The sequence below is a fragment of the Hippocampus bargibanti genome, linkage group LG03 (genome assembly GCF_051943395.1).
Source record: "Hippocampus bargibanti isolate YZ-2025 linkage group LG03, ASM5194339v1, whole genome shotgun sequence".
In the NCBI taxonomy this organism is placed as follows: domain Eukaryota; kingdom Metazoa; phylum Chordata; class Actinopteri; order Syngnathiformes; family Syngnathidae; genus Hippocampus; species Hippocampus bargibanti.
In genome coordinates, this window is record NC_142736.1 from 1,734,994 (window position 1) to 1,750,870 (window position 15,877).

At 38.4% G+C, this 15,877-nt stretch overlaps 1 protein-coding gene across 1 annotated transcript; it reads left to right on the forward strand.

Annotated features, from left to right (window-relative positions):
• The first annotated feature begins 3,418 nt into the window (after positions 1–3,418).
• On the forward strand, positions 3,419–14,033 carry LOC148899939 (nuclear receptor subfamily 2 group F member 1-A-like). Its single transcript, XM_088991464.1, has 3 exons — positions 3,419–4,228; positions 7,604–8,131; positions 12,923–14,033. Exons 1-3 carry the CDS (start codon positions 3,718–3,720, stop codon positions 13,195–13,197), a joined length of 1,314 nt encoding a protein of 437 aa, XP_088847590.1. The 5' UTR covers positions 3,419–3,717; the 3' UTR covers positions 13,198–14,033.
• The last annotated feature ends 1,844 nt before the right edge of the window (positions 14,034–15,877 follow it).

Below are 15,877 nucleotides of genomic sequence, written 5' to 3' on the forward strand. Positions count from 1 at the left end.
TATTCATAACTGGATGAGTAACAAGAAAGGATCTTTTTCCTGAATCCGAACTCTTTGAAGCCATTGTTTTGATTCTAGAGCAAGACAAGACGGCCTGGCGTGACGTCACGAACAGGGGGGCGGGACCTTCTGAAACTCACCATTTCCCGAGGTCATTTTGAAGTACTTTTGGGCCACTCTAAAGGACAACCGACGTCTCCGGACAAGTTGTGTCCATAATTTGTAAAATGGCTTCAAATGACTTCTACTGAGCGGATTTTAATAAGATTCCACCGCATATAGCGATATTTCACGTTTTAAGACTCGCGCTGGACAATCAGGAAGTCTTGTTTTTGAGTTGGTGACGAGTCCGTACGTGACGTCAGAAAAGGACCGCCTCCTCACCGTAAAAAAATACGCATTGTAGCGTCTTTCCATCACGTCAATCAATGTATTTTGCTGTACTGTTTTTTTTAAACCATGCCTTACACCAAAAATCCGCCAGCAGAGGGAGGCAAACTTCATGGAAAGAATGTATCAGAGCTGTGGAAACGAGCTGATTCATTCCTCACCGGAGCTGGTCGCCATTTTGTGCCTCTTTTTTTTGTGAGAGATTTTCCCCCAATGTTGCCTCAAAATGGCCCAAATAAATTCTTTAATCGGTTGCAAACATGTATGCTTTGCTCATCAGGACTATTTGAATCATTCATAAATGGATGTGTAACAAGAAAGCATATTATCCGAATCTGAAGCCATTGTTTTGATTCTCCAGCAATGCAAGACGTCTTGGTGTGACGTCACGAACTGGGGGCGGGACTTTCTGAAAATGGCCAATCCGCAGCTCAATTTTTTTGCAGATTTTGGACACTTTAAGTCATTTTTATTGGTGTTTTGCATTTGACTAAAAATATCCGCCTACGTGTTTTGGGTATTTTAGATGCTATAAAACGTTTTTCTGATGTCAGTTCGCAAACAAAAAAGTGATGTCGGTTGTCCTTTAAACCTCACTTTATTCTTACGAGAATCTAGCTATTGAGATTGGTTGCACCCGGTGAACGCGCAGTGGCGTCAGTCTTTGCGAATCACTCTCACTTCTGTCAAGTGACCTAGAAAAATCACCTATGTCACTTACGCCCAGCGGCCTCGGTGCCAACCTGTCCGACCGATCGCGTCAGCGCCGAGAACCCATCCAAAACTTTCAGCGCAAGACGTTGACAAATCTTCTACGCTCGTAAACCTTCAATGTTTGGTTTGAACGAGACTTGTTTTTTTTTTTTGGTACGACAGTGCATCTCATCAACCTCCTTCTTGTGTGCCCCATGTCAAAGAGCATTTCCACATGACCTAGCATCATCGCACAGTAGCTTCTGAAGGTAAGATGCGGACGACTAAATTGTCATCGGTAGGTACACAAAGCACAATAAAAGCGTCTTCAGTGTTCCCAATGTTGTTGTTGTTTGTTTTTTTCTTTGTACGATGATTATTTCCTATTTTTTTGTAAAGCATTGCCTGTAAAGATCGTCTTTTTTGGCAATGATTAAATCCCTTGCGAATACAGTGATACCTTGGCTTACGAACTCAATTGCTTCCCAGACAGAGTGTGAAAGGTGAAAAGTGTGTATCCCAAAACATTATTTCCCATAGGAAACCACTAAAATGAGAATAATCCATTCCCAGGTCCCCATAAAACATACTTTTCAACTAAATAAGTCTTAAAACTACACAAAATATACCTTATGTTATGTATTATAAATGTGCTATGATATTATAATCAAAGAAATAAACTGTACCGTATAATAAAGTCGTTTTATTGACGTTTGTGATAGTTGTTTATGGCTTGATGGAATGGATAGCTTTTTGCATAAAGTGTCTCAAGGAGCTCTTGGTTGTACATCTTGAAAGTTGTGATATTGCAACAGATGCAAGCAGACGCACGAGAAACATCGTTAATAGCTGGTTCCTTTACGTGTCTTTTCATTTCAAATTGAACTGATGGATAGTGCGGGTTATTTGTGGAGACTGATCGATGGTAATTTTAACCTTGCAGTCTACACTCTGCCTTTGAAGTATCAACGTTGAAACGAGTCCCAATTGCACTGTTTTCTATCCACTTTCTCACTCTCTCTCTGTCGTCTGCCTGTCTCTTTAATGTTTAAACCACCTCCCATCACTGCTGCGTTCTTGACCAATCACGTGGCTTTAACCGAAGACTGGGGGTTGGGAATAGAGGTCAAAAACAAGCGGATGCCATTTTCTTTAAGGAGAATGGGCTCGTTTGCGAACGACATCACTCATTGTGGCGTTCCGTGTGCATCCCAAAAAATAGTTCGGATGCCAAAGTAAAATTTTCATAAATTTAACGTTCGTAAACCGAAAAGTTTGTAAGCCAAGGGGTTCGTAAACCGAGGTATCACTGTAAATCCTTCATTTTTTTATTTTTTAATGCTCTATGAATCAGTACCAAATAAACAATTCACGAGTTAAAATGCATCTTCCAAAATATGTATTTATTGACTGGCTGGCGGGCATTCATGGTAATCATGAATAGTGTCATGCATTACGCCTTGCTACCACCAGAGGGCGGCGTAGCATCACTGCTGAACTTGGCAAAGAGCGCGCCACACAGACGAACACAAATTAGTGATGGGAATTCCGGCTCTTTTCAAAGAGCCGGTTCTTTTGGCTCGGCTCACTTAAAAAAGATCCGGCTCATATGGCTCCCAAATGGCTCCTCAGTTTTTTTTTTTTTTTTTTGGTTGCTTAAAATAAGTAACTACAAAAAATCATGTAAAATTATGTGAAGAACGAATTACCCATGTAAAAAATACACTATATCAAATATTTGTATTTATATGGCTTGATTTATATTTCAACAGAGAGCATCCACTAACTTTCACTTTCCCTGTGGTTACTCTGGTCTGATGATCAGCTGTCACTAATTTGCTTTTCATATTAATAATGCTATCATACCAACTAGTAAATAATATCATAATTGAATAATAATAACAACATAATGTGATCACATTTGTCCACCTGTCTACCATAACCCCCCCCCCCCCCTCCCCCTCATTGCTGCGTGTGTCTGTAATCCTCCCCTCGCCCCTCTACCACGGATATCGACCAATCACGTGCGGCTTTAACCGAAGACTGAGGGCGGGGTATACAGGACAAAAAAGTCAGCTCCCATTTCCGCCTCCTTGTTTACAAACCGGCTCTTTTTGTTCACTTCAGAGAGCCGGCTTTAAGCACCGGCTCGTTCGCATAGCATTGCTAACACAACAATAATAATATAATAGTAATAATACATTTAATTTGTAAGCGCCTTTCAAAACTCTCAAGGACACTTTACAGTCACAGAATATTTTTTGAAACACACACAACTCACGCACGCGCACACATATACACACACATTGGTCTTACCCGCTGGTTTTCACCACGCCTCCCGTGACTACGTCACGATTTGTGACGTCACATCTCCTCCTTGTCCTCATGAGTCCTGGAGCCGAACAACATCATCCGACCCGTCAGACCTCCACGAGTGTTCGTCCTCTCCTTCTCGCTCTTCTTCTTGTTCTCTGGTGCGACTTCTGGGATTGTTTGAGGAGATCGAAGTCTGGCTGGAGAGCCAGATAGCAAGCTGGAGGACCTGGATGTGGAATTTTGGTTTTTTTTTTTCCTTTAAATATTGGATAAGCTCGTTGGGTGGTCTCCGGTCACGCTCCTCTGCTTTCTTTGTGGATGTCATGCTTCATCCTAAGTGGTGGTGACAAGAAAAAGAAGGAAAAAAAAGAGTTGGGGGGGGGGCGGAAGTTCGTGACGGACATGGCGATGGTGGCGTGGAGGAACCCCGAGGAGGGAACGCTCTCTTCGCCGGTGTCGCACGTTGCTCCTTTGGCTGTACCAATCCACATGAACCCACCGCCGACTTCTATGGAGATGCCCCCCGCTGCGGGACCACCGGTTACCGCCACTAACGCTAATAATAGTTCTTCTTCGTCATCTTCGTCGTCGTCGGACAAGCAGGCGAGCGCGCACATCGAGTGTATCGTATGTGGCGATAAATCGAGCGGGAAGCACTACGGCCAGTTTACCTGCGAAGGTTGCAAAAGCTTCTTCAAACGCAGCGTGCGACGTAACTTGAGTTACACTTGCCGGGCCAGCCGAACGTGTCCAGTCGACCAACACCATCGGAACCAGTGCCAGTACTGTCGTCTCAAGAAGTGCCTCAAAGTGGGCATGAGGAGGGAAGGTAAGGAGCCGAATCCATTCAATCATGTTTTGTATTCGGGTACGGTAAATCTTGATCTGTTTTGTGACGTCACTTTCAAAACCGTTCGACAACTTTATTTGTTCGGCCATTCCTGTATTTATTCATTTCATTCTAGAGATGAAAATTAAAAACGCACTACGTATTCCAATGAAAATTAAAAATGCATTACATATTCATAAAACTCAAAAGTTGATAGTTTTTAAACCAAAAAAAAAATCGGCTTTTGAGTTTACGGACCTTAATGACTTTGAGTCAGTAGTACCGTTCGGGTTTACAGTGTCCTAAATTTGGACTTAGTTACGAGTGTAACAAAGTGTTCGATTCCTTTTTTTTGTTTGACAACATTCCGAATTAATGACTGCAGACATTTGACGGTTCGTATTTACCATTTTTTTTGTAATTTCAAATAATTCTACGCTATTTGTGAATATGAAATAAATTACAACCGTACATTGAATGTGTATTAAGCAGTTGAACGTATTTAGGGGACCAAAAAATGTTAATAAACTTGCTGTGCAAAAATACACCATGTGATACTTTATTATGATTATTATTATTATTACTACTATTACTATTATGATTACTATTTTTGGATTGGATTTGCCTTTATTAGTCTCGCAGTGGAGAAATTTACATTCACAGCAGCAAAGTTATTATTATTAGTAGTAGTACTATTATTATTATTACTACTATTATGATTATGATTACTATTATTACCAGTACTGTTATTTATATGGTTGTTGTTGTCATTATCATTACACTATATTATTATCATTACATTCATAATTTCTCATTCATTATTAATTATTATTATCATTACACTATTATCATTACATTCATAATTTCTCATTCATTATTATGATCATTACACTATATTAACGTTACATTCATAATTTCTCATTCATTAATCATTATTGTGATCATTACATTCGTAATTTCTCCAAAGGAAAGTCAATTTAATTTCCTATAACGTACACCACAAAACATTTCAACAATAAAATTGGTGTGCTATCTTATGGCATTGACGTTAAAAACAAAAATAACATGCCAAATTGTCTGTATTTCTTCACACAAGAAAAACACGAATCAATCCAATTTCTTTTTAAGTTACATATTACACGTTCCCCCATAAAATGCTCAAAATGAATGAACTTCTTCCACAATGTATTATTTAAGCCAAATAGTTCAATGATGCACAAATTGGTCATTCTAACATTTAAATGCATTGAATGTCATTCAATTAAACAATTAATTTACGGGAATTAATAATCAAAATTATTATGAATTTGCCCCCCCCCCAAAAAAAAAAATTAAAACGAATAAAAACGGAAACACGTTCGATAACGTTAATCGTAGTCAAAATGGATGGCATCAGTTAATGGTAAACCACGTGATTTATCTCAACCAATCAAAACCGTGATCGAGGATACAGTACAGTATCAAACTCGATGTATACACCAACAAACACCAATGTAATAATTGAACGATTAATGATCATAATTTAATAATGGATTATAGTAATGTAGTAATTTTAAATTTCAATTCGACTTTTTTGGGAAAGGGGGCGGGGGGTAATGTTAGCTGCTTTTTTTTGCAATTGCTAATCGATAAGGCTATTTCGTTTATGCGTCAACCAGGAAGTAGATTTTCTCACATCTAAAATGGAAGCTACCATGGCGTTTTTTTCTTGACATTATTTGAAAAAAATATTGACGTTAGTAATTCAGGTGAGTGTGTGTGTGTGTCATTAACAAAACACGTTTACTCCGATAGCAGTTATCAGAATTGGGCCCGAAGTTTGTATGGAATCAAAATGAAACGACGTTCGCGTGTTTTGGTGCCACCAAAGTTTCAGTTTTGGACTTGAGGGGGGGGGGGGGGGTATCGGTCCGTATGCGAGTGCGTGTGCCCGCGTGGGCACGATGGAGGGTGGTGAAACCAACCGGGACGCCAAGAAGACAGCCAGTCCTAAATTTAGCACCTCTCCAAACCTCCTCTGGCGTGACGGTAAAGAGACTCGCACGCGATCCCGAACCCATTTTAATCCTCTGCTATCTTTTTTTTTTACCCTCCAAGTGTGTCGTGTGGTTTAATGGCGTCTTTCAAGTCCGTTTTGTGGCACAAGTCCTTTATACGGGCATACACGAACAACGTCACTTATTGTATCGGGACGTGACAACATTTTTCAATAATAATTCATCACACATTTTCTAATATCATATTAAAGTGCATTTAAATAGATTTCAAATGACGTATAGATTGTAGTTCTATGACAAATAAGGAAATTATGGATTTTTTAAATTTTCGAAATAGGGGATTTTCTGCCTGTAATTACACAGTTAAAAATGAAAATCTGTGACCGTGTTCTTTATTACGGTTAAAACTATCATAACTTTCTTAATTGTTGGCAGATCCTAACAAGTAAGGTACCATTGGAAAGCTTTTGACATTCTAAACAAGACCAGAAAGCACAAGAAAAGTTTCAAAATATAAATGAGCTAATATGAACGATTGAATGCAGGTAGATTTTCGTCAGAAATCCAAGATGGCTGTCACTGAATACTAGGAAAGAAAATTGCGGGCTCTAGAAGTATACATGCTAATGCTTCTTTTTACTTGAAACTTGGCAGTTATGAAGAAAAAGATATATTCTACCACTTCTATGAGTTATAAAAATACAACTTACTCACCTTTATAAACTATAGTGTTAGCAAAAAGAGCGTAATTCATCGATTTTAGTCAAATTATGTTTTTGTTTTTGCAATTTAGAAATATCATGCTCCAATTAATGTATTTTGGTTTATTTCAATCAGTTTTGTATACTTGGGCAATCGAGTTAAATCGGGCCCATCGATTTTAGAATGTGGCCCCCTTTTCAGACACAAGGGCCCCTTTTTAAATTTCCCAGATGCACCCCTGCTTCACACTAACAATAATAAAATAATAAAATCATAATAACACATGCCATTTTAAGCGCCTTTAAAAGCTCTCAAGGACATTTTACAGTCACAGACAAGCATAGGTACTATAATAAATAAAATACACAATCACAAATAGAAATCAATCAATAAAATATAGTTATAAATAAAAACAAGAGAAAGAGCTTCACAGAAAATGCCATTTTAAATACAGTAAAGTCTCGTTATATCGATATTCAAGGGAGTCCGAAAAAATATCGATATAACCGGGACTATCGATATATCCGATATAACGAGACTTTACTGTACGTGGCTTTTGAGATGGGATGAATCAGTGGATATTTTGCATTGCTTTACTGTAAGCGATTAATGTTTGTTTGCTAGCACGTTTCAAAAGCTAGTTTTCTTTTTTATTTATATTTTTGTTAACTTTCAGCGGTGCAGCGAGGCCGACTCCCCCCGGCGCAGTCGTTCCACGGCCAGTTCTCCCTAAGCACGGCAGAACCCCTGCAGTGTCATTCCTACCTTTCCGGCTACATCTCGCTGCTGCTCCGGGCAGAGCCGTACGCCACGTCCCGCTTCGGCTCGCAGTGCCTGCCGGGTGGCGGCGCGGTGGGCATCGAGAACATCTGCGAGCTGGCGGCACGAATGCTGTTCAGCGCCGTGGAATGGGCCCGAAACATCCCCTTCTTCCCAGATCTGCAGGTGTCCGACCAAGTGGCTCTTTTAAGGCTTACCTGGAGCGAGCTGTTCGTGCTCAACGCCGCTCAGTGCGCCATGCCCGTGCACGTGGCGCCGTTGCTGGCCGCCGCCGGTCTACACGCCGCCCCCATGTCGGCGGAGCGCGTGGTGGGCTTCATGGATCACATCCGGGTCTTTCAGGAGCAGGTGGAGAAGCTCAAGACGCTGCACGTGGACTCGGCGGAGTACTCGTGTCTCAAGGCCATCGTGCTGTTTACGACAGGTGAGTGACGTTAACAGTCAAAAACCACAATTTAATAAATCGTGAAATTTAATCATGTGACAATTAAAGGACAACCGACATCTCCGGACAAGTTGTGTCCAAAATTTGTAAAATGGCTTCAAATGACTTCTACTGAGCGTATTTGACAAAGATTCCACCGCATATAGCTATATTTTACCTTTTAAGACTCGCGCTGAATATTCAGGAAGTCTTGTTTTTGAGTTGGTGACGAGTCCGGACGTTACATCACTGAAGGAACGCCCCTGACCGAAAAAAGGACACATTGTAGCAGTCCTTCCATCATGTCAATGCATTTTGCTGTACTTGTTTGGTCTGAAAACGTTGTGTTGCACCAAAAAGAGCCAGAAGAGGGCGACCAAGCTCCATATAAGGAATTTATCAGCCTGTGGAAAGGGGCTGATTAATTCCTCACAGGAGGTTGGTCGCCATTTTCTGCCTCTTTTTTTGTGCTACATTTCCCCCCCAATGTTGCCTCAAAATGGCATGGAATAAATTCTTTAATCGATTGCAAACATGTATGCTTTCCTCTTCAGAACTATTTGAATCATATTTAGAACTGGATGAGTAACAAGAAAGCATCTTCTCCAAATTTGAAGTCATTGTTTTGATTCTCCAGCAAGGTAAGACGTCTTGGGGTGACACCACGACCAAGGGGGCGGGACCTTCTGAAACTGGCAACTTCCGGGTTCATTTCTTTGCAGATTTTGGACACTAAGTCATTTTTATTGGTGTTTTGCACTTGGCTAAAAATATCATACTGCATGTTTTGGGTATTTTAGATGCTATAAAACATTTTTCCAATGTCAGTTAGGAAACAAAAAAGTGATGTCGGTTGTCCTTTAAGCACTTTTTCCTGTAGTAGGAATATACCCTTCCGCAATAAACTTAAGACTGGTTTAAAACAACACAAAAATGGTGGGGTGAGGTTCAATTTGGATCGTTCGTACAATAGACTGCTTAGGCAACATCGAATTAGTCATGCTGATGAGGTGATACCAGGGCAAATTGGGCAATCAGGCCAGTCGTTACTCAGGACAATAGAATCTATCAGTGGAGCCACAGGGAGTAGTCCTCTGCTCCCCCCAACATGAGAGCAGGGATCTATCATAGCACAGTCTGGCACCGCCATGTCTGGACAGTAGGGATATATATATATATATATATATATATATATATATATATATATATATATATATATATATATATATATAGGGCCTAAACTACCATTAAGACTTTAGTTTGTTGACGAAGCTTCTTGGATAAGAAGCGAAACGTCCGACACCTTCGAAGAAGTACAGAAGTACACCTTTTCATCGATATAATAAATAAAATATATATAATCACAAATACAATGCAATTAATAAAATACAATTATAAATAGAAACAAGAAAGAGAGACACAGAAAATGCAATTTTAAATAGGTGGCTTTTGATATTATGCACATTTTTGTTAAGACAACAAGAACCAAAAAAATGTGCCCAAAAGGTAAAAAAAAAGTTTCAAACAACAACACAAAAAAATAGTTGTGATCAATAGTAAAATAAATATGCTTTTGCATTCATGGAGGTTAAAAACATCAATTTGTATATTGTGAATGTACATATTTTATTTTCTTATTTGACAGCGATTTATCAATTTCCCAAATAGGATGGCTAGCCTGAAAAGACAAATTGTACCACATGATAATATATATATATAGATATTTATTTATTTACAAAAAAGCAACAGCATCTTATGTAAGAGGTTCTAGTCAGAGCATTCACCTCACTTGACCCGGTTGAACAAGGCCGCCTGCCCTTAAAGGGACAGGCTGCATTTCATCGTGTCATGGAGAATAGAAGTACCTCTGCATCAATTATGAAGGATGGAAGAGGAATGGAGAAAAAAAATACTTTCTGCTTTACTTCCTTCAAAATAACTTAGAAAGCTAGCACTGCGATTTAATGTCCTAATATTTTTTTTTCTTGTAATTAAAAAAAAAGTACAGTGGGACCTTGGCTTACGAACTTAATTGCTTCCCAGACAGTGTGTAAGGCGAGAAGTGTGTATCCCAAAAATTAATTTCCCATTGGAAACCATTAAAATGAGAATAATCCGTTCCCAGGTCCCCGTAAAACATAATTTTCTTCTTTCTAATTTTCCAAGGCTTAAAACTACACATGATATACCTTATTTTATGTATAATAAATGTGCTATAGTATTATGATTAAAGAAATAAACTGTACTGTACAATAAAGTCATTTTATTTACCTTTGTGATGGTCGTTAGTGGCTTTTGTCTGTGATAATTGTATCTAGTTCTTCATCAATTGTGATCTGTTTAGCTTTTTGCATCAAGTGTACAGATGGCTTGTGCGGGTTGTTTGTGGAGCCTGATTGATGGGAATTTTAACCTTCCAGTCGACACTCTGCTTTTGAATTATCAAAGTTCAAACGAGTCTAAATTTCACTGTTTTATATCCATTTTTTTTTTATGTTTTTTTTACAGTACAGTAGCAGTAAAACGTACAACCAAAAAATACATAGTGATACCTCAACTTACGAACTTCATTGGTTCCCACAAAGTGTGTGTAAGGCGAAAAGTGAGTCTTCCAAACATTATTTCCCATAGGAAATCAATACAAATGAGAATAATTCGTTTCCAGGTCCCCATAAAACGTAATGTTCTACTTAATAAGCCTTAAAGGATAACCGACACCATTTTTTTGTTTCCTAACTGACATTAGAAAAACGTTTTATAGCATTTAAAATACCCAAAACACGCAGTCTGATATTTTTAGTCAAATGAAAAACACCAATAAAAATGACTTAAAGTGTCACAAAACTACTTCAAAATGACCTCGGAGATGCAGAGTTTCAGAAGGTCCCGCCCCCTTGTTCGTGACATCACACCAGGACGTCTTGCCTTGCTCATTTGAAGTGATTTTACAAATTATGGACACAACTAGTCCGCAGGGGACGGCTGTCCTTTACAATTACACAAAGTATACCTTATTTTATGTATAATAAATGTGCTATTGTATTATAATTGAATAAATAAAATGTACTGTATAATAAAGTCCTTTTATTGACCTTTGTGATGGTCGTTGATGTAGTTGCCTCTTGATGTCATCCGAGTGAAGTTGCCGTGCTTTCTCGGCGACAATACCCTCACTCACACTGTCCCCTGCTAGCTGCTTTTCGTTAATCCAAATCAACAGACGTTTTTCAACCTCTTCTATTGCCTGAGACCGTTGCTTAGACAACACAGAAACACCCTTTAGCCACACGTAGCAATGATCGACTTAGCATACTGGTACTGGGACGCTAAGTCACACAAACGCACTCCACCTTCATGTTTTTCGATAATCTCCTTCTTCATACTGGTACTCCTTCTTCTCGACCGTAATTTTATTTTGTGTCCTCTTCGGCTTAACACTAGCCCGTGGTGGGGTCTTTTTTGGGCCCATAATAGCAAAAGTACTCCACTCGATAACAAACCACGTCTGCACTGTTTCACTGTATTTCAATCACGTTTCCTGTAAAATATTGTTTGGTGGCCCATTTGTGCGAGATCGAGTGTATACAGTCATGTTTGATTGCATGTTTCTGAGTATATTTCTCGGTGCTTGTGTGTGCGTGTGCGCACACGTGTCATCAAAGTGGGACACATGTCAGTGTACGTGAACGCTGGGCGGGCTTTTGCGGTGCGGTGCCCTACATTTGACGGCGGCCATCTTGGCGGTGGCGTGCCGAGCGAGCGGATCAAACGAGGTCGAGCTGGGATGTTTATCTCGGCAGCAGCTTGCCAGATTTGTTGTCGTCTCGTACAGTTCATGCGCTGTTGATCAAGTGAAGTCCCGGATTCATTTCACTGATTTCGTGTTTTTGTTTTGTTTTGGCCTGATTTGGATGAGTTGTGCGCAGATGTAATATTTGATTTGATATTTAAATCCACTCGCCAAAATAAAGCTCGTCGTCGAGTTGAAATCTTTTAAAAGGAAATCAAATGATGAAACAGGAGCTACGGCATGTTATATTACAGAATACAGTGAAACCTCGGTTTACAAACCCCTTGGCTTACGAACTTTTCGGTTTACTATATATATTAGCTAGCTAGCTTTCGATCTATTTGAGCTACTTCCGGGTTGAGTGAACGCTGGCGCGTGTGGCTGCCGCTGCTCACCCGCAGAAAAAATATCCTCTGACTGTAAAGTGTCCTTGAGAGTTTTGAAAGGCGCTTATAAATGAAATGTATTATTATTATTATTACTGTATCTATTAGCTAGCTAGCTAGCTTTCTATCTATTTGAGTGAATGCTGGCGCGTGTGGCTGCTGCTGCTCACCCGCAGAAAAAATATCCTCTGACTGTAAAGTGTCCTTGAGAGTTTTGAAAGGCGCTTATAAATGAAATGTATTATTATTCTTATTACTGTATCTATTAGCAAGCTAGCTAGCTTTCTATCTATTTGAGTTACTTCCGGGTTGAGTGAACGCTGGTGCGTGTGGCTGCCGCTGCTCACCCGCAGAAAAAATATTCTCTGACTGTAAAGTGTCCTTGAGAGTTTTGGATGGCGCTTATAAATGAAATGTATTATTATTATTATTACTGTATCTATTAGCTAGCTTTCTATCTATTTGAGTTACTTCCGGGTTGGGCGCAACTTGTCCGCAGGTGTCGGTTGTCCTTTAACTGGAACTATTTTGTTCCTCGAACAACTTGTCACCCTTGATGATGTCATTTATCTTCCTGCCTCAGCATTTTCTTCTTCTATTCTCGCTTGCGACTAGACGCATGCGGCCTGTCGGACGGCGTCCACGTGGAGGGTCTCCAAGAGAAGTCCCAGTGCGCGCTGGAGGAATACGTGCGAAGCCAATACCCCAACCAACCCAGTCGCTTCGGCCGCCTGCTCCTGCGTCTGCCGTCTTTACGCTCCGTATCGTCGGCCGTCATCGAGCAGCTGTTTTTTGTGCGACTGGTGGGCAAGACGCCCATCGAGACGCTCATCCGCGACATGCTGTTGTCGGGAAGCAGCTTCAACTGGCCATACGTGCCCGTGCAGTAGCGCCCCCGGGTGGGGTGGAATGGGAACGGCAGCACTAAGGTATTATTTTTTTTTTTTTCACAGCTCCAGACATGACATTAGGGAACACACAATATTGATCTCATGTGCGCAACAAATGCTAATTTAGGGCTGCAAAATGTACCCACGCTAATTCAATTAGCATATAAACAATGTAAACACTCCAAAATGGCTTGCACGTTTACCAACATTTATTCAATGAATAGCTTCCAAGATACCCGCAAGTACGTAAGTGTACATATTTAAAGGACAACCGACACCTCCGGACAAGTTGCGTCCATAATTTGTAAAATCACTTCAAATGACTTCTACTTTGCGCATTTTACAAAGATTCCATCGCATATAGCGTTATTTTACGTTTTAAGACTTGCGCTTAATATTCAGGAAGTCTTGTTTTCGAGTTGATGACGATGCCCGAAGTGACGTCACGTAAGAAACGCCCCTGACCGAGAAAGCCACACACAATGCATTTTGGGTACTTTGTTTGGTCTGAACACTTTGTAGTGATCCATGTTGATGACGAAATTAGAAGGTCTAACCAGCGCTTTATCGGATCCCCCCCCCCCCCTCCACAAGAAAAACAAAAAAACCCGAACAAATTCAGGAATGGCGCTCCGCGTCACACTTTTCAAATCCCTGAATAATAATAATAATAATAATAATAATAGTCCTAATCCTACTACTACTACTACTCCTAATAACAATAATAATACTAATAGTACTACCACTACTACTACTACTACTACTACTACTACTAATAATAATAATAATAATAATTGTCCTAATCCGACTACTACTACTACTCCTAACAACAATAATAATAATACTAATAGTACTACTACTACTACAATAATAATAATACTAATAGTACTACTACTACTATAATAATAATAATAATAATAATAATAATAATAATAATAATAGTCCTAATCCGACTACTACTACTACTCCTAATAACAATAAGAATAATACTAATAGTACTACTACTACTACTACTACTACTACTACTACTAATAATAATAATAATAATAATAATAATAATTGTCCTAATCCTACTACTACTACTACTCCTAATAACAATAATAATACTAATAGTACTACTACTACTAGTACTACTACTAATAATAATAATAATAATAATAATAATAATAATAATAATAAATGTCCTAATCCTACTACTACTACTATTACTCCTAATAACAATAATAATAATACTAATAGTACTACTACTACTACTAATAATAATAATCATGATGATAATAATAATGATAATAACAATAACAACAATAATACCAATAACAATAATCATAATAACAATACTACTACTACTACTACGTCTACTACTACTACTACTACTAATAATAATAATAATAATAATACATTTCATTTATGAGCGCCTTTCAAAACTCTCAACGACACGTTACAGGGGTGAGCAGCGGCAGCCACACGCGCCAGCGTTCACTCAACCCGGAAGTAACATAAAGTTAAAAAAAAAAAACACAAATAATAAGAAATATGACAACACAAAGACACATTCATAAATTTGGGAATGGCTGCGAATGAGTTTATAAGTCACGAGAGGTTAAGCAACTGAGGCACACCTTAACCTCAATCTTAGCTCAATTTGATTGCGCAACTCTCCAGGAATAAGATGACAATTATTTGTGTATTTGATGCGCACATTTTCCCCTGTCATGTTTGTGGGTCCAAACTAAATATTACTTTTTTTTTTTTTTAGATTAACGGACATTTTTTGCAGTGTTTTAAAAGATGTATTGACCCCCACCCCCATGTATGTATGTATATTTATCATAGTTTTCATTTTAAAAAGGGAGCAGGGCTTTTTCAGCATATTCGTTGTGGTTTCGTCAATATTTTCTTTTTTTATTGTTGTTGGTTTGTTTTTTAAATATCAAAACATAGCACTTTTGTTTTTGTGAAGGATGAAGTAAAATAAAAGTACAATTTCACACACAAAAAAACACGCACAACCTTTGTGCTAATGTTAGCTCGACTGTTAGCAAAAAAGCATAATTAATGTCATTACTTTTTTTTTTAATAGCCAATGAAAAGCAAAGCACCTCCATACATTTTCTTACTTTTATATCTTTATTTATTGATAAGTGTCTGTTTTGTATGTTGTTTTGAAAAATGGGCCAAACGAATCTAACAAAATAATAATAATAATGTTTTGAATTTTTACACTTTTCAAACAAATGTATTCCTTTGATTTGGTGATGTCAAAATATAAATAAATAAATGTATAAATAAATAAATACATGAATTGATTTGGTGATGTCACACTATAAAAAAAAATACATAAATTAATAAAAAAAAATAAAAAATTGAAATTAATTGGGTATATTGCCATGGAAATTATGTCTTGTAATCTTTATTATTATATATATTTTTTGTCGTTACCAAGTAAAGCAATTCTGTTGTGTTTAATTAACATCTTAAAAGTCAAAATTCCCAACAGCCAGACTTGGAAAAATTCATGTTTAATTTATAATCACAAAATGGCAGTATATTATTAGTTTCTTGTATTGTAACCCTGGCTCATAATATGTATAAAAATGTCCATTTAGAGATTTGTAGTTATTTAAGCAACAAAAAAAAAAGTAATGACATTGCTGTATGTGTATTTTTACGTATATGTGTG

Coding starts and splice junctions, on each gene's coding strand:
- LOC148899939 (XM_088991464.1), top strand. CDS start 3,718: ATGTCATGCTTCATCCTAAGTGGTGGTGACAAGAAAAAGAAGGAAAAA. Junction 4,229..7,603: donor AGTGGGCATGAGGAGGGAAG/GTAAGGAGCCGA, acceptor GTTAACTTTCAG/CGGTGCAGCGAGGCCGACTC. Junction 8,132..12,922: donor CATCGTGCTGTTTACGACAG/GTGAGTGACGTT, acceptor GCTTGCGACTAG/ACGCATGCGGCCTGTCGGAC.